Source organism: Microcaecilia unicolor, chromosome 13 (assembly GCF_901765095.1).
Source record: "Microcaecilia unicolor chromosome 13, aMicUni1.1, whole genome shotgun sequence".
NCBI lineage: Eukaryota > Metazoa > Chordata > Amphibia > Gymnophiona > Siphonopidae > Microcaecilia > Microcaecilia unicolor.
The window spans coordinates 66,149,769-66,169,137 of record NC_044043.1 but is presented as its reverse complement, the minus strand read 5'-3'; the positions used below and the strand labels follow the sequence as shown (position 1 = coordinate 66,169,137).

The 19,369-nt window shown below is 42.8% G+C and overlaps 1 protein-coding gene across 2 annotated transcripts in view; it reads left to right on the top strand.

The window, feature by feature from the left end:
• Window positions 1-224: 224 nt before the first annotated feature.
• UBE4B (ubiquitination factor E4B) overlaps window positions 225-19,369 on the top strand; it is a 151,256-nt gene continuing 132,111 nt past the window's right edge. For both annotated transcript variants that reach the window (XM_030222448.1, XM_030222449.1), the window contains exon 1: window positions 225-433. In XM_030222448.1, coding sequence (XP_030078308.1) covers window positions 410-433 — 24 coding nt within the window. In that variant the 5' untranslated portion in view covers window positions 225-409. The remainder of the gene's footprint in view (window positions 434-19,369) is intronic.

The window sequence follows — 19,369 nt, the reverse complement described above, 5'->3', positions numbered from 1 at the left end:
ACAGCCCGAACCAGAGTCTTCTATGGACTTTGCTTGCTTACATACAGCTCCACTCACTCCCAGAGTCCAGTTTTTACTGCTGCCCTTTTTCCGCACTCCTGTTACTTCCTCCGTCCCTTCTGTTAGGTCCCTATTGGTTAGCTGAGGGAATAGGAACACGGGGCGCTCCTATTGGCTATTTGGCGTCGCGCCGGCTCACGCTTACGAGGTCACGTGACGTGCCCGCAAGATGGCGGCGCTGTTGTTTTGATGAATAATAGTGAGTGTGGCGGAGAGACCTGTTTCTCTTGCAGGCCTCCGCGGCTCGGTTCTGCTAGGTTCTCAGCCTGTTTTCGCAGCGTGCCCGTTGGGCGGGTTTCTAGTTCCCGCGGGCGGCCCACCGATTTGTGTCACCATTAAAAGGAAAAGAATGGAGGAGCTGAGCGCTGACGAGGTGAGAAACTCCGGCCAGGATCACTGTTTAGATTTCCCCCAGACACAGAGGACTTTGGTTTTTTCCCGAAGAGCAGGGGTGTCTCCCTTGACACATACATTAAATAGTTTGAATTAGCAGACGATCGAAACTTGTGAGTTTGGGCGTTATGTTCTCTTTTGATACTCATGTTTTGTTTAGTAGGCAGATCGTAGTAGTGTTCAGGAATTAAACTGGTGAAATTTAGTGTTGTCTGCTTTCTGTTGAACGTGAGTACCTTTAGTGTCATACTCAGTTTGGCTCCATCTTGTCAGGCAGATCAGTCCTAGTTTCTTCCAATTCTGCAGGAAATTGTGATTCTGTTGTGTTAGGGAAATCACTAGTAGCATCAAAATTGCATATCTATGAATGTGGCAGGATTTATTAAAAAAAAGAGAGAAGAGCTAATTGGCAACTTTTAATGTTCCCAATTTTAAGATGTTCCACTTAAGAAGCAATAATATTATTGCTCTCATACAGCACCATTATTCAAAAAACTTTTTAGATATAGACCAGTATCTTATTACTCAGTTACAAAAGTACTGATTATCAGTCAAGACAGGTTAAAAGACTGAGTTTACTATGGTCCTTGGTTGGTACTAACTTCAGCCATCAGATCTCTGTTAAATAGCAGTAATCTTTACTATGTTTCAAGCGAGGACCTGTTTGGCATGAAATCCTCTTCGCTATGTGTTGAAACAATCACTGGCCAAAGCACTCATGTCTTTGACAGTGGGACTAAAAGGGGTCTCTTCCAGTAATTGTCAGCATAATCTGTTCAGACTCATTTAAAATGTTTGTAACTAAACTAATAGAAAAGTTTGCTGCTCCAGATAAACACTCTGTCATGCCTCAGACCCAGTTCTACTTGCCTCCTTCATCATATTCCATTCCCTTCCCAGAAAAGAGAGACATCCCTCCTCTCTTTTCATTACACAGTTTTCTCCATCTGTCTCAGATGGCGTTGGTCCAGAGGGCAGCTACTAAAATAGCAGACAGTCTGGTAAGCCTTGATATTGGTAAAGCTTTTGAATCCTTGTCTTGTGATTATATTTGGTGGGTTTTATGCAAATTTTGTTTTTGAAGGGGCACTCCTTAAATGGATAGAGACATTATATACAGTATGGTAGTGGGTTGAGATCCTAGGGAGCCAGGTTCAGTTCCCTTTGTTTCCATGTGACCCTGGGTAAGTCATTTAGTCCTCCATTGCCTCAAGTACTACTTAGATTGTGAGCCCATTAGGGACAGTGCCAGTACCTGTAGTGAAATTGTAAATTGCTTAGATCTAGGCGTATATATATACTTTGTGTGGGGAAATCTTGCCTGACCAATTTTCTTCAGTTCTTTGAAGGAGTAAACAAACGTGGACAAAGGGAAGCCGGTTGATATTATGTATCTGGCTGAGAAAATAAAGGCTAAAGAGTTAGCGTTCCAAAATATAGAAAATCTCAAGAAGAGGAACACGGGGAGGAATACCGGATGAAACTGAAAGAAGCCAAGAGAGAGGTACGTCTGGTGAAGGCGCAAGCGGAAGAACAAATGGCTAGAAATGTAAGGAGGAGCGACAAAAATTTCTTCAGGTATATTAGTGAAAGAAGAAGGACTAAAAAGGGAATTGTGAGACTAAAAGATACAGCGAACCGCTATGTAGTTAATGATGAAGAAAAAGCCAATTTACTAAATAGATACTTTTGTTCGGTTTTCACTGAAGAAAATCCTGGAGAAGAACTGCGAGGGACTGGCAAAAGTACACCTGAGAATGAAATGGATACAGCACCGTTCATGGAAGAGAGTGTGTATCAACAACTTGGAAAGCTAAAGGTGGACAAAGCCATGGGACCGGACGGGATCCACCCTAGAATATTGAGGGAGCTCAGAGAGGTTCTGGCGGGTCCTCTTAAAGATTTGTTTAATAAATCCTTGGAGACGGGAGAGGTTCCGAGGGACTGGAGAACGGCGGAGGTGGTCCCTCTTCACATAAGTTGTGATAGGGAAGAAGCTGGAAACTACAGGCCGGTAAGCCTCACTTCGGTTATTGGAAAAGTAATGGAAGCCATGCTGAAGGAAGGGATAGTGAATTTCCTAGAAGCCAATAAGTTGCAAGATCCGAGACAACATGGTTTTACCAGAGGGAAATTGTGCCAAACGAATCTCATTGAATTCTTTGATTGGGTAACTGGAGAATTGAATCATCGACGTGCTATAGACATAATCTACTTAGATTTTAGCAAAGCTTTTGACACGGTTCCCCACAGGAGGCTCTTAAATAAACTCGATGGGCTGAAGATAGGTCCCGAAGTGGTGAACTGGATTAGGAACTGGGTGACGGACAGACGACAGAGGGTGGTGGTAAATGGAGTTCGCTCGGAGGAGGGAAAGGTGAGTAGTGGAGTGCCTCAGGGATCGGTGCTGGGGCCGATTCTGTTCAATATATTTGTGAGTGACATTGCCAAAGGGTTAGAAGGTACAGTTTGCCTATTTGCGGATGATACTAAGATTTGCAACAGAGTGGACACCCGGGAGGGAGTGGAAAGCATGAAAAGGGAAGCTAGAAGAATGGTCTAAGGTTTGGCAATTAAAATTCAATGCGAAGAAATGCAAAGTGATGCATTTAGGGAGTAGAAACCCACGAGAGACTTATGTGTTAGGCGGGGGAGTCTGATAGGTACTGAGGGGGAGAGGGATCTTGGGGTGATAGTATCCGAGGATCTGAAGGCGATGAAACAGTGTGACAAGGCGGTGGCCGTAGCGAGAAGGTTGCTAGGCTGTATAGAGAGAGGTGTGATCAGCAGAAGAAAAGAAGTGTTGATGCCCCTGTACAAGTCGTTGGTGAGGCCCCACCTGGAGTATTGTGTTCAGTTTTGGAGGCCGTACCTTGCGAAGGATTTTAAAAAAATGGAAGCGGTGCAGAGAAAAGCTACGAGAATGGTATGGGATTTGCATTCCAAGACATATGAGCAGAGACTTGCTGACCTGAACATGTATACCCTGGAGGAAAGGAGGAACAGGGGTGATATGATACAGACGTTCAAATACTTGAAAGGTATTAATCCGCAAAAAAATCTTTTCCGGAGATGGGAAAGCAGTAGAACGAGAGGACATGAAATGAGATTGAAGGGGGGCAGATTCAGGAACGATGTCAGGAAGTATTTTTTCATGGAGAGGGTGGTGGATGCTTGGAATGCCCTCCCGCGGGAGGTGGTGGAGATGAAAACGGTAACGGAATTCAAACATGCGTGGGATATGCATAAAGGAATCCTGTGCAGTAGGAATGGATCCTCAGAAGCTTAGCCAAAATTGGGTGGCGGAGCAGGTGGGGGAAGAGAGGTTGGTGGTTGGGAGGCGAGGATAGTGGAGGGCAGACTTATACGGTCTGCCCCAGAGCCGGTGATGGGAGGCAGGACTGGTGGTTGGGAGGCGGGAAATACTGCTGGGCAGACTTGTACGGTCTGTGCCCTGAAAAAGGCAGGTACAAATCAAGGTAAGGTATACACATATGAGTTTATCTTGTTGGGCAGACTGGATGGACCATGCAGGTCTTTTTCTGCCGTCATCTACTATGTTACTATGGATTTTCAAAAGGCATTTGACAAGGTACCTCATGAAAGGCTACAGAGGAAATTGGAGGGTCATGGGATAGGAGGAAATGTCCTATTGTGGATTAAAAACTGGTTGAAGGATAGGAAACAGAGAGTGGGGTTAAATGGGCAGTATTCACAATGGAGAAGGGTAGTTAGTGGGGTTCATCAGGGGTCTGTGCTAGGACTGCTGCTTTTTAATATATTTATAAATGATTTAGAGATAGGAGTAACTAGCGAGGTAATTAAATTTGCTGATGACACAAAGTTATTCAAAGTCGTAAACTCGTGACAGGATTGTGAAAAATTACAGAGGGACCTTACGAGACTGGGAGACTGAGCGGCTAAATGGCAGATGACGTTTAATGTGAGCAAGTGCAAGGTGATGCATGTGGGAAAAAAGAACCCGAATTATAGCTACGTCATGCAAGGTTCCACGTTAGGAGTTACGGACCAAGAAAGGGATCTGGGTGTCGTCGTCGATAATACACTGAAACCTTCTGCACAGTGTGCTGCTGCAGCTAGGAAAGGGAATAGAATGTTGGGTATTATTAGGAAAGGTATGGAAAACAGGTGTGAGGATGTTATAGTGCTGTTGTATTGCTCCATGGTGCGACCGCACCTTGAGTATTGTGTTCAATTCTGGTCGCCGCATTTCAAGAAAGATATAGTAGAATTGGAAAAGGTGCAGTGAAGGGCGACTAAAATGATAGCGGGGATGGGACGACTTCCCTATGAAGAAAGACTAAGGAGGCTAGAGCTTTTCAGCTTGGAGAAGAGATGGCTGAGGGGAGACATGATAGAGGTATATAAAATAATGAGTGGAGTAGAACAGGTGGATGTGAAGCGTCTGTTCACACTTTCCAAAAATACTAGGACTGGAGGCATGCGATGAAACTACAGTGTAGTAAATTTAAAACAAATCGGAGAAAATTTTTCTTCACCTAACGCATAATTAAACTCTGGAGTTCGTTGCCAGAGAATGTGGTGAAGGCGGTTAGCTTAGCAGAGTTTAAAAAGGGGTTAGACGGTTTCCTAAAGGACAAGTCCATAAACCGCTACTAAATGGACTTGAGAAAAATCCACAATTCTAGGAATAACATGTACAGAATGTTTGTACGTTTGGGAAGCTTGCCAGGTGCCCTTGGCCTGAATTGGCCGCTGTTGTGGATAGGATGCTGGGCTCAATGGACCCTTGGTCTTTTCCCAGTGTGGCTTTACTTATGTACTTATAAAAATAAGTACCCTGAGCCCAAGTAATGACTAATAGGATAATATCTGCTGCTTTTATTCTGGATCTTGGTACATGACAAGGATGCCTCCCTTACCACCTATCCTTTTTGTATTATGTATAGAACTTCTGACCCAGAAAATACTACAAAATCAGGAAGTCAGAGGCATAATGATTGGGTAATATGAAATTAAAGCAGCTCTCTATGCAGATGATCTTTTGGTACTTTTGATGTACCCCCAGGTGAACCTGCTGTGTGTTTTACTTCACACCCAATAATTTGGTAGTTTCATGGATTTACAAATAAATCTGGGGAAGTCATCTACCTCAGTGCCTGGACAGAATGGCTAGGCATCCAATGGGCACAAGGTTGGTTTAAAATATTTAGACATTATTCTGCCCAGCCATATTCAGAAATTGTATCAACTGAATATTTACATGTTTTTTTGCTAGAATTGTAGAAACAATTGAAGGATTGGAAAGACTTGCCATTATCTGTAATGGTCAGGATATACAGTGGGGGAAATAAGTATTTGATCCCTTGCTGATTTTGTAAGTTTGCCCACTGACAAAGACATGAGCAGCCCATAATTGAAGGGTAGGTTATTGGTAACAGTGAGAGATAGCACATCACAAATTAAATCCGGAAAATCACATTGTGGAAAGTATATGAATTTATTTGCATTCTGCAGAGGGAAATAAGTATTTAATCCCTCTGGCAAACAAGACCTAATACTTGGTGGCAAAACCCTTGTTGGCAAGCACAGCGGTCAGACGTCTTCTGTAGTTGATGATGAGGTTTGCACACATGTCAGGAGGAATTTTGGTCCACTCCTCTTTGCAGATCATCTCTAAATCATTAAGAGTTCTGGGCTGTCGCTTGGCAACTCGCAGCTTCAGCTCCCTCCATAAGTTTTCAATGGGATTAAGGTCTGGTGACTGGCTAGGCCACTCCATGACCCTAATGTGCTTCTTCCTGAGCCACTCCTTTGTTGCCTTGGCTGTATGTTTTGGGTCATTGTCGTGCTGGAAGACCCAGCCACGACCCATTTTTAAGGCCCTGGCGGAGGGAAGGAGGTTGTCACTCAGAATTGTACGGTACATGGCCCCATCCATTCTCCCATTGATGCGGTGAAGTAGTCCTGTGCCCTTAGCAGAGAAACACCCCCAAAACATAACATTTCCACCTCCATGCTTGACAGTGGGGACGGTGTTCTTTGGGTCATAGGCAGCATTTCTCTTCCTCCAAACACGGCGAGTTGAGTTCATGCCAAAGAGCTCAATTTTTGTCTCATCTGACCACAGCACCTTCTCCCAATCACTCTCGGCATCATCCAGGTGTTCACTGGCAAACTTCAGACGGGCCGTCACATGTGCCTTCCGGAGCAGGGGGACCTTGCGGGCACTGCAGGATTGCAATCCGTTATGTCGTAATGTGTTACCAATGGTTTTCGTGGTGACAGTGGTCCCAGCTGCCTTGAGATCATTGACAAGTTCCCCCCTTGTAGTTGTAGGCTGATTTCTAACCTTCCTCATGATCAAGGATACCCCACGAGGTGAGATTTTGCGTGGAGCCCCAGATCTTTGTTGATTGACAGTCATTTTGTACTTCTTCCATTTTCTTACTATGGCACCAACAGTTGTCTCCTTCTCGCCCAGCGTCTTACTGATGGTTTTGTAGCCCATTCCAGCCTTGTGCAGGTGTATGATCTTGTCCCTGACATCCTTAGACAGCTCCTTGCTCTTGGCCATTTTGTAGAGGTTAGAGTCTGACTGATTCACTGAGTCTGTGGACAGGTGTCTTTCATACAGGTGACCATTGCCGACAGCTGTCTGTCATGCAGGTAACGAGTTGATTTGGAGCATCTACCTGGTCTGTAGGGGCCAGATCTCTTACTGGTTGGTGGGGGATCAAATACTTATTTCCCTCTGCAGAATGCAAATAAATTCATATACTTTCCACAATGTGATTTTCCGGATTTAATTTGTGATGTGCTATCTCTCACTGTTACCAATAACCTACCCTTCAATTATGGGCTGCTCATGTCTTTGTCAGTGGGCAAACTTACAAAATCAGCAAGGGATCAAATACTTATTTCCCCCACTGTAACTGGTTAAAATGATCTACCTGCTTAAATGGCCACATCTTCTGCAAAATCTGCCCACCTCTTTGAAGGTAGAGAGATCAAGAAGTAGAAGTAGAATTGGCTTCTTGCGTGTATATATATATATATATAGTTTTTTGGGCGGGGGAAGCCTGCGTGAAAGCCATCTTACTGCAGGTCCCCAAGGATGAAGCAGGCCTAGGTCTTTTGGCTATGAAGAGCTAAAATGTTACTCAGACAGGCAAGAGACTGGGTGGGGGAGACCAGTGTATATTGTAATCTTACACTGGAACAATAACTAGCTAAGCCCTATTATTTAGTGTATATAGTGTATGTCAAAGGGACAGAACCATCATCAAAGATATGGAGTAATCCCTTAATATCATCACTCAGATGGGCGTGGAAGCGATGCATAAATGATATGGTCTGTCACTTAATTATTCCCCAGTGTTCCTGTAGTAGGCAATGGAACCTTTACCCCAGGGATGGAAGACATAGGGTTTTTATCAGTGGTGGGGCATGGGGCTTATGAGGATATAACAGTTATTGGAAGAAGATACCTCTGTGGTGTCTCCTTTTGATTTATTTAAAACACACTATGGGCTGGGAAGTGGTGATAGCTATTGTTATTTGCGAGTTTTCTACTATGTCCAAGGATTAACAAAACAAATACAAAGGGGAATTGAAATCATCTGTATTTGGTAAACCATGGCCCCGGTAAATATCTGATGAAAAAAAAAATAACCTGATAGGATGTTATTACTGGCATGACATACACTGCAGAATATCCTCCCTATTTCACCATACAGTATAAAAATGGGTCCAAGAGACAAGAGAGAAATACACAAAGACAGAATTTCGAGAAGGGATCAGAGGAAGGAACACTCTGTTGTAAAGTGTGCAACTCTGTGAGGTACATTATAAAGTATTACAAGGATTGTATATGCATCTTAAATGACAGCAAGATAAGGCTGCAGATATCAGGGAACTGCATGTTTATGTTTATTGGTAGCTTAATATACCGCCACTTCTAAAACGAGGTTTTACAAAATTGAAACAAAAGTTGTGAAAACGGAAAGGAACTCCAATTGCAGACAGGAAAAAAACAAATAGGAGAGAGTTTTTTTCTTTACTCAGCGTGTAGTTGGACTCTGGAACTCGTTGCTGGAGAATGTGGTGGCAGCGGCTGGCTTTACGGAGTTTAAGGGGGGTTTGGACAGATTCCCGAAGGAAAAGTCAATTGAAAATTATTAAAATTTTTTTTTTTTTTTTGGGGGGGGGGGGGGGGGGTTGCCAGGTTCTTGAAGCCTGGATTGGCCGCTGTCAGAGACAGGATGCTGGGCTTGATGGACCCTTGGTCTTTTCCCAGTATGGCGGTGCTTATGTGCTTATCAATCAACAGTCACAAGCATACTGTAGGGTAAGGAACAAGCAAATGTCACTGCAAGAGGTGACCTGGTGTCAGACCCAAACCACCTTAGGGAGCAACACCAAAAGCAAAGGGGGGGGGGGGGGGGGGGGAAAGTGAGTTTTAGAAGAATTTTAAAATGTAACAAGTGTGCTTAAAGTGCGATAGCTCAGAAGGTACTTTTATACAATATCCCCCAGACTAGGTAAATGGCATATGATCCTGAGATCCGTGTGCAAAAAAATTAGTTAATGAACTGTTAACAATCAATTATTTGGCTTTAATTTGTATTTGCACATGAATCTGGGTACATGAGATTCTATAAGGATCCGCACTCAAATTCTCTTGTGTGCAATTCAAAAGGAGTTGTGGGAGGGGCATGGGGGGAGCAGGGATGTCTCGAAGAATTATGCACAGTGTTAGTAGAATTTGGGGGCAGCGTGCCCGTTGCTTGCCAGGATTAACATTAGGTTTCAGTTGGTGTAAGTCCTCACACCCATAGTTGGGCTCCTGAATGCATTTAGCCCAGAGTGCCCTTTATAGAACACTGCTGAGCACGAATCTAGCCCTTGTATGTAAGAGTGTACAAGGATAAAACAGTATTGGAATGAGATATGGGTACATCTAGAGCTTATGCTAGGGTAAAAAGTCTCTAAGATGTTGGAATTGTGTTTATTGGACTTAACTGATGGTTTGGAAATGGAGACCTCTGAACAGGAATTGTTAGTTAAAAAAAAAAGTTTTATCGCTAAAATAGTGGTTCTTAGTGGTCTGGATACAGCCAGAGTCTCCCACACTTTCCTTATGGAGAAATTATATGCACGATCTATTGTGAATGAAACGAATAACTGTAATAAAAGTGGGGGAGAAGCTATAAAGTGATTTCTGACTGTTTGGGAGCCTTTTCAAGGCACCTTAATGGCACAACTTTGTAGTATTCTCTTTAATGCATTAAAAGTTTGATTATGGGTAGAAGGAGGGAGGAAGTTTTTTTTTGTGGGGGGGGGGGGGGGGGGGGGGGGTTGAAAAAAAACTTGATTTATGTTAATATAATTAAGGTGCCTGGGCATATTATTGTAAAATTATGCTGCATAGCGACTGTTACGTGGTATCACATTATCTAATATAATAAAGCTCAAGCTCACCTTCAGTTCTGAAGCTCACTGAAGCTCACAGTGTGGCAGGGAAACAGTGAAGCCCTGTAGTGTTGTAGCCTGTCAGCACCTCTCACTCTCACTCATACACCCGTCCTTAGCCACGCCCCTTCCGGACATAATTCGCGAGCCCAACGTTCTAATGAAGCCACTCCAGCTCCATCGACTTCCGTGAAGGGTTCGTGGCGTTCGTGGTGGTGAAGCCTCTCGACTGAGCATCTGTCCATCTCTGTCAGTCACGCCCTCGCGCCCTCCTGACGTTGCCGTCCTCCGCCCTCCGCAAAACAGCTGATGACCGACGCTGCCGTCCTGCGCCCTCCAGACCCTATCGTACATACACCTGCCGACACTGCCACAATCCCCAAGCTGCCACCCTCCACAAAACAAACCAACGGAACGCCGGATGACCAGGAGGTAAAACTGCTCCGTGCTAGCAGGCCGGCGGATGAGTCGCGAATAACGGCGATCAAGTACCACGGAGGGGTGCAGGACCACTACGAGGTGAGGATAGAGGCAGAGGGGGGGAGGCCCCTTGGCAGCCAGGCAAGCACTATGAGGTGGGCAGAGGAGGGGAGGCCCCTTGGCAGCCACGCAGGCAGGCATGCAGGGAATCATCAGTGCTAGCAGGCAGGGAATGGTGCAGGAGGAGTAGGAGGTGGGGAGACAGGCAGAGGGATTGAAGCCCTTGGCAGGCAGGCTGCCAGGCACGCAGGCACTGGCACGCACTCTCATTCCCCCACACACACACCCACTCTCTCTCTCACAAACACACTGTCTCTTACAAACACACTCGCACATACTAACTCTCTCTGTCTGTCACAAACACACACTTGCATCTGGCAGGCAGAGAAGAGGGAGGGAAGGGGGCCACCTTGGGGGAGGGGGCACCCTAGCACACACTCTCATTCCCACATTCTCTCTCTTTCTCTCTCTCACAAACACACACACTTGCTACCACCTGTTTCATCACACACACTCTCTCTCACACACAAACATTGACACACTCTTTTTCTCTCTCTCTCATTCTCTCTGTGACACACACACACCATCTCTCGCACACACTCTTTCTCAAACATACACTCTGAGGAAAACCTTGCTAGCGCCCGTTTCATTTCTCACAGAAACGGGCCTTTTTTACTAGTCCTATATAATAAAACTCACCCTCAACGTTCTGAGGACACTGACGTCACTGTCAGGGCCTCCGGGCACTTCCTTCCGGTTCGAAGGGTTCGTGGTGGTGAAGCCACCGAAATCACTGTGTTGGGGCCCCGCCCTTGCGTCAAACGTGATAATGTCGAGGGCGGAGCAATGGTGTCAGTGGCTTCACAACCAGCGACTCAGCAGATTGAAGGTAGCGTGCCGAGGTCCGCAACAATGGCGGTCAGTGCCTTCACAACGCCGAAGAGGTGAGTAGGGAGGGGGGGTTCGGGAGGAAAACCGTGCTAGTGCCCGTTTCATTTGCGCCAGAAACGGGCATGTTTTACTAGTACGTTAATAAAGATGGCTTTCAAATAAAATAGTCAACAGACTTAAAGATTGAAACACATATACTGTAGAGGATAGTCGGGAACAGGAAATTATAAATACATAAGAGTGAAGGCCTTTTTAGTGGAAAGGAGGTTCTGGAACAAGAGGCCATAGGATGATGGAGGAAGAGGGCAGACTCGGGAGAAATCCAAAGGAAATATTTCTTTACAGAAAGTATAGTGGAGGTATGGAAAAGCCACCTAATGGAGGAGGAAGAAAGAAGGATGTTATTACAGTTAAAGAAAGCATAGTCAAAGCATTGAAGGAGAGATGGCGATTGTAGAGCTGTGTAGTTGCTGTCACTGGGTAGATTGGATAAGCTATGTAGAGTTTTGTTGGCCAATATTTTCTATGTTTAAGTCCATCTGAATTAGTCTTAAGTTGTTTAAAGTTTTTATTTTGATGTATGACACCCATAAGTATGCTTTCTGAGTGGTTTACAATAGTTTAGTGTAATAAATACAACAGTAAAAGGAACTACAATAATTATAGGATTGAGAGAAGAGGGGGGGGGGGGGCAGACTTGGCCTACAGCACCCATTCGATCCGGCTCCAGTGGTGGCTCAGAAAGCTCAGCAAACTCTGACCCAAAAGCATCCTTGAATAAGAAGGTTTTTGATCCAGTTTTAATTTTTCAAGAGTACGTTCCAGCTGAAGGTGTAAAGGTAGTGAATTCCAAAATGTAGGGCCATTTCCACTAAAAATTTGTGCCTGAATATTGTCAAAACGGATGCGTCAAAAAGATGGGACATTTAATAAGTTGAGATTGGTGGAACAAAAATTGCTAGATGGCTGGTAGGAAATTAACAGACTGGGTAGATAAAGAGGCTGACCTGACTTTGAAAGTCATGAGTATAATCTTATAAGTAATGCAATAGGTGATGGGGAGCCAGTGCTCATTGTGGAGTAGGGGTGTGACACGATTGATTTTTTTTTCCATGAGTGTGTTAGAATGCGTATAGCTGAATTTTGAACAGGTTGAAGACTCACTGGTCAGTGTCCATTGTCTGGTCCCCACCCGTAGCTTTGTAAATTGGGTTTTCCAGTTGATCCCCTCTCAATGTTCCCCAGAGGCTTGCTGCCAGTAGCACCTCTGGAATAGCCATTTTGTTTTCTTCTGGTGCTAAATGGCTCTTGGTGATTTTTGAGCCATGTAGTGTCTGAACTCCTGCACTGTTCACACAATCTCAAGAATAGCATAAGCGTTTTGATCTCCATGTGGCTCAAATGCACAGACAGTCACAAACTGCCAGAGGAAAACAAAATAGCTGTTTCAGAGGCGGTGCCAGCAGTATGCTTCACGATAAGATGTGTATTGGGGGAAGAAAGTCAGTGAACTGCAGGTCCCTGAGCTTAAAACAGAGATCACTGCTTCATGGAATGATTGAAACTGGGATCAAGAATTTGGAGAAAAGATGATTGATTTGGTATGCTGATCTGGTAATTAGGTCAGTGAGCTGTCCAATTTTATCACCTTACTGCACGTTTTTCCAGGTCAGGTTTTCAGAGATTCCCTATGCATATGAGAGATTTGCATGCCTGCTATCTCCATTGTATGTAGACTTCTCTCAAACGTATTCATTAGCTATCAAGTAACTACCCCACATTTTATTAAATAATTCCAACGGATCCTTTATTGAAAATTTCTCAATTATACCATTTTATCAGAGTGTTGGGTTAATATTAATTAGGTGATTGATAAGATAAAGTGCGAAGTAGAGATGGGAGTAACTAGCGAGGTAATTAAATTTGCTGATGACACAAAGTTATTCAAAGTCATTAACTCGCGACAGGATTGTGAAAAATTACAGAAGGACCTTACGAGACTGGGAGACTGGGCAGCTAGATGGCAGATGACGTTTAATGTGAGCAAGTGCAAGGTGATGCATGTGGGAAAAAAGAACCCGAATTATAGCTACGTCATGCAAGGTTCCACGTTAGGAGTTACGGACCAAGAAAGGGATCTGGGTGTCGTCGTCGATAATACACTGAAACCTTCTGCACAGTGTGCTGCTGCGGCTAGGAAAGGGAATAGAATGTTGGGTATTATTAGGAAAGGGTATGGAAAACAGGTGTGAGGATGTTAAAATGCTGTTATATCGCTCCATGATGCGACCGCACCTTGAGTATTGTGTTCAATTCTGGGCGCTGCATCTCAAGAAAGATATAATGGAACAGGAAAAGGTGCAGCGAAGGGCGACTAAAATGATAGCGGGGATGGGACGACTTCCCTATGAAGAAAGACTAAGGAGGCTAGGGCTTTTCAGCTTGGAGAAGAGACGGCTGAGGGGAGACATGATAGAGGTATATAAAATAATGAGTGGAACAGGTGGATGTGAAGCGTCTGTTCACGCTTTCCAAAAATACTAGGACTAGGGGACATGCGATGAAACTACAGTGTAGTAAATTTAAAACAAATCGGAGAAAACTTTTCTTCACCCAACGCGTAATTAAACTCTGGAATTCGTTGCTGGAGAACGTGGTGAAGGCGGTTAGCTTGGCAGAGTTTAAAAGGGGGTTAGACGGTTTCCTAAAGGACAAGTCCATAAAACGCTACTAAATGGACTTGGGAAAAATCCACGATTCTAGGAATAACATGTACAGAATGTTTGTACGTTTGGGAAGCTTGCCAGGTGCCCTTGGCCTGGATTGGCCGCTGTCGTGGATAGGATGCTGGGCTCGATGGTCTTTTCCCAGTGTGGCATTACTTATGATAGCTGATATTTTGTATTGTAACTGGAGTGGAAGAGGGATACTCAGATAAGAGATTTGTATTTAACAATACATGTTGGTTAGGGATATCCTAAAACCTGGCAGGTTTGCAGCTCTTGATGACAGAACTTGGACAAGCCCATCTTACAGCTTCTTTGATCATTTTGTTACTTAAATATTTCATTATATGGCTGATCTGAAGTAGAGAGAACTTGGGACGCGTACATAGGAACTGTAAGGGAGAGGAGGGGATAATAGATGGTATGGACAGGCAGGCTGGATAGGCCATATGATCTTTTATCTGCCTTAATTTTCTATGTTTATATGTATATATTTTTAAGTGGTTAGTAAAGGAACATTCTTATGATGATGTTTTATGTATGTCATAATATATCATTCTCAGAATTTTGTAGAACTTGCTACTTTCAATCCCAGTTGTAAAGATCTTATTCTAGAGCAGGATGTGCTTGTTCATCTAAACTTAATTGGTGGTGCTGCTATAACTGAGTTGTGAAACAAAATGACATAAATTAGAGCTGTAATGATGGTGTCAAGCAGGATAATTGCATATGAGAATTATTCAAATTCATTCAGAAGCATCCTGGGGGTGAATCACTGTTCTATATTTTAGATAATTTTCTTCTAAATGCTGGATCTCTGAGAGATGAGCAGGACCAGGTGTGCATATGTCATAAAGAGGATTATTTTTAATGAGACAATTCCATGTAAAGGGCATACTGCGTATTAACCCACTCCTTTCAGAAAACTGGTTAACATGAAACTTTTAAAGTATAATTGGCTGTCGGATGATTATAAAAATCACTGTACATGTGTTCTCTACTACCATCCAACATGCCAGTGATCTTGGCAGTGGAAGTTTAACTTTATAGTATCAATGCATTTTTTTTTCTCTGAAGGTACACAGGAAGCACTTTAGAGTGAAATTTGTTTAAGGAAAGCAGTATATAAATGTGACACAACATAGTATCACAGGGTCTGTTTTTGTTCCTTTTCTTTCTGTACATGTTTTTATTTATGATAAGCAAAGTTCTCCTCCATGGTCTATGTATTTTAATCCCTATAAGCCATACATTTGTGATAATATAAAATATTTCTTCAAAAGCATAATTGCTTTGTTATAAAGCAAGATTTTATTGGAAGGATATGACCTCAGTTACCTGCTATTAAAGTGCTAACTGTATTCAAAATATACATTCTCTTATATTGATATTTTTGCAGTACTTTCTTCAACTTGTGTAATTGCTTAACTGTCCTGTCTTCTTGAGTCTCTGTATTTTTGAGGTTTTGATTTTTTTAAACAGCTGACAAGTGTGCTGTTCTTTTAGTTTTCTGTCTTCTGCTGCTGACGTACTATGTTCATACCTCAGTATATCAGAATGGTACTGGCTCAACCTTCTGAGATGAAGCTGCATAGATTATCTTCACGTACTTTGTATACATTGTTATGGAGGAGCACTCAGACCCTCTGCTTAACCTTGGTCAGTAAAAAAAAGAAGGATTGTTTGAACATTTTATTCTTACCTGGACAAAATGAAATCCTTTCTCATTTATTTGTTTATATATTTTTATAACGTTTATATCTTAAGAAGTAGAGAGAACTTGTCTCCGATAACAGAATCAAAGATAATTCACCTAAGCATTTCTTTTTCAGCAACAGCAGTCTATATTTTGAGATTCATTCTTACTCAAGGTGAACCATAAAACACATTAAAGTTCACTTTCATAAAGATGCATACTACTTCTTCCTTGAGCAACAACAGTACCTTTAATCTTTAGAACTTTCCAGCTGTCACGTCCTTAAGGAAGGAATAAGGTAAAAAAGCAAATTGTTAGAGGTCTTCAAGTATGCAAATTAGCTCCCTGTTCTTCCCTCAGCATCTATCAATTATCTCTCTAATAACCTTTTGGGGTGGTTTTCGTTTCACTTGTTTTTTTGAAATCCAAAAGGGCTGGCTTCTTTTAACAAGGACTAGGATATTGCTCTGCTGAGATGTATATATATTCCGGGATGAATATCAGAAATTAAAATAGATTATATTGCTTCTGTTTAAAAAAGATTGGCTCTGATTCTGGTCAATAAATTGGTCATTTTGTCCTGTATTAGGTGGGTAAGAACAAACAAAGTTGATAATATGATCTGGATAATAGGACATATAGACCAGGATGAAATATTATTTATTAATGTATGTGCCCCAAATAGTCCAAAAGGATCTTTCTTTAGACAGTGGCTTGAAAGTTTGGATAGGGTTATTAAGAGTAACAGGATAAAAAAGGGCTTGAATTGTACTCTGCAATGCCATGGTAGGTTTCGGAAGGGAAGGTAATGAGCTCAGATGTTGTAAAAGTACAAAGTCTGCGATGACTGGGAGAGGGTAAAAGTACAAAGTTCCCTTTGACCTGTTAAGGGATGAAAGGCTTACTTCAGTGCGGAGAGGTTGGGGGGGGGGGGGGGAACAACTTCTGTTAGCCTGGAAACAATATCTAGAATGGAATGATAATGTGGACAGCCCATGCCCCATAGTACAGTATGTGGGTAAGGCCTAAGTGAGTGGCTATTTAGGAAAAAGAAGAGGAGAACAAACTGAATAGGTTGCAGGGAGAATTTGCCACTCTCTAGAAGACTTATAAGGAAACATGCTCATTAAGAGTGTATAGGAGACTTTTAGTAATTAGGGCTAAGAGAGAATTGATAGAGGTGAAGACTATAGTCCTGAGCAGGAAAACTAAGTGTAATTTCTTAGAAAATGTTAATGGAGCCAGGAAACTGATTGCTTGGCAGCTGAGGAAAAGTAGTAGCTCCAGAGAAGTGAAGGAGATATGCTCCTGCCCTCCTTTATGATTATGCTGTAATGAAGAAATATATCAGGAATTGAGAAGCTTTTATAAAGAGCTATATTGCTCAGAGGGCTTAGGAGACCTGTAGAATATTCCTACCTATTTGACCCCAACTAATATTGTCAAGATAGAGGAGGAGGATGAAGAGTATATAAAATGTCCATGAGAAGAGGGACAGGTGGAATTAGCTATTAAGTGCTTCCTGAATAGAGACCTGCACGGGGTTTGCAGGGATCCCGCAGAACCCAGGAATGGAAGCAGTTTTGTGGGGTTCCCGTGGAAGTGGAAGCTACATCTGCGTCAGCCTCTCACCTACCGAGTACCAAGTTCTTTTGAATGCTGTCTCCTCCTCCTTGCTTTAACAGAACAGGTGCGGAAAGTGCAAAGTCTTCTATTAAGGAGGTGGTAGAGATACAAATGGTGACAGAATTCAAAAAGGCATAGGATGAACCCAGAAGATTTCAAATTAGAAAATGGAAGTTATTAACAACCTAAACTTAAATGACTGCATGTGTGTGGATATGTCGAGTGATACTTAGATGGCGGCTCTGGCTGTGATAACTAGGGCAGATACCTGGCAGACTTATATAGTCTGTGTCTCATATATGGCGATATGGTTTAGGATGGGCTAGAAAGGGCTTAGATAGCAACTTCAGTGGCTAGGACATGAGGACAGTGCTGGATAGACTTTTATGGTCTGTGTCCTGCAGATGAGAAGATGAATAGGCTGTAGTGGACATCTATGGTCTATGTCCCAGAAACGCCAAAGAAAGACCATAATCAAGTATATAATATCAATTTCATTGTTCATTTAATCATGATAATGTTGGACTATTGGACAGACTGGATGGACCATTCAGGTCTTTATCTGCCATCACTTACTATGTTACTGTTAATCCTCTCTGCTCCCGGGCTGATGCGCAGACCTCAGCTCTAACACAGGCACGAACATCAGATGTCACCTGACCTACTGGCATGTGCATATGGCGACCTCTCAGCACACAGTTCTAGTGAATCAGAGACAAGTCCTACATGTGCGCACCAGAATGTTCCAGGTTCCAACTTCCGTTCGTTCCTTGCCTGCAGTGCTGCTGCTCGAATCCAGAGAGAGACAGAGATCTCCGACCAGAATTTTTTTTTAATGTACCATTAAATTCTTGTGGGGATGGGTGGTTACGGGTAAGATTCCAGTAGGGATTTGTGGGGACATCTAAGATTCCATCAGGGACAGGTGGGAATGGGTAACATTTCTGTCCCCGTGCAGCGCTCTCTTCCTGAAGAAGTCCATAGGGAGGTTGTCTTTCCTGTTGTATATTACCCCTTCCAGTGTTGACTAAGGTATTTAATATTACATTGGAGAGCTCTCATCTTCCAGACTGTAGGTATCAAGCTAATATTGTGGTGATTCATAATGAGGGGAAACAGCAGGGAGTATGTGATACCCATTATCTTGCTTAAAAGCAATACTAACTTCATTTTTTTTGTAAGGTCTTAGTATGTCAGATTGAAGCATTGTTCCCTAAGATCATACACCCAGATCAAATAGGATTCATCATGGGTGGTCAAATGCCAGCTAATGTGAGACAAGCAGTGAATTTATTTGATGTGTTAGAACGTGAAAAATGAGTCATCCTTCTGTATGGTTTTAGATGCAGAAATGGCTTTCAAATAGAGTGGCAATTTCTGTTTACAATGTTAAATCATCTGAATTTGTGGAGAATATTTATTTAGTGGTTTGTTGCACTATAGTCAGGTGAAAAGTTTGGTCAGTGGGTGTATGTTTGAAGAATTTGTATCACACAGGGAAAAATGACAAGGTTGTTCCCAGTGCCCCATACTGTTTGTACTGGTCATAGATGGATGAAGCAGAATGACACTATTAAGATGGTGAGATTCAACTTGGAGAAACCTATAAAATTCTTTTATATGAAGATGGCGGGGTCCTTCATAAAAATAAATGTCAAGTCTGTCTCCTGCTTGTTAGAATGGAGAAGATTGTACTCAGTGTACTCTGTTTTCAACCTAGGGAAGACTGAGGCGATGGCTGTGGATCTTGCAGATAAGGGATGCCATCATTTAGATGGGCAGATAGGTTCCTATGACATTTGGAGGTTAAGGTTTCCAGGAATCCCACAGATTCATTTGATTTAAAACTGTAGAACTCTTATGTAGAAGATTAGTCAAGAAATCCTTCTTACTTTTAAGTTGGATGGGTAAGATCACAGAAATAAAGATAAAGCGACAGTGTTGCCTAAAATTATTTATCCCTTTTTACAACTGCTTATACATATTCCCGCTAAGTACTTTTGCAAATGGGGAAAAGAATCTGCAAAGATTAATTTGAGTG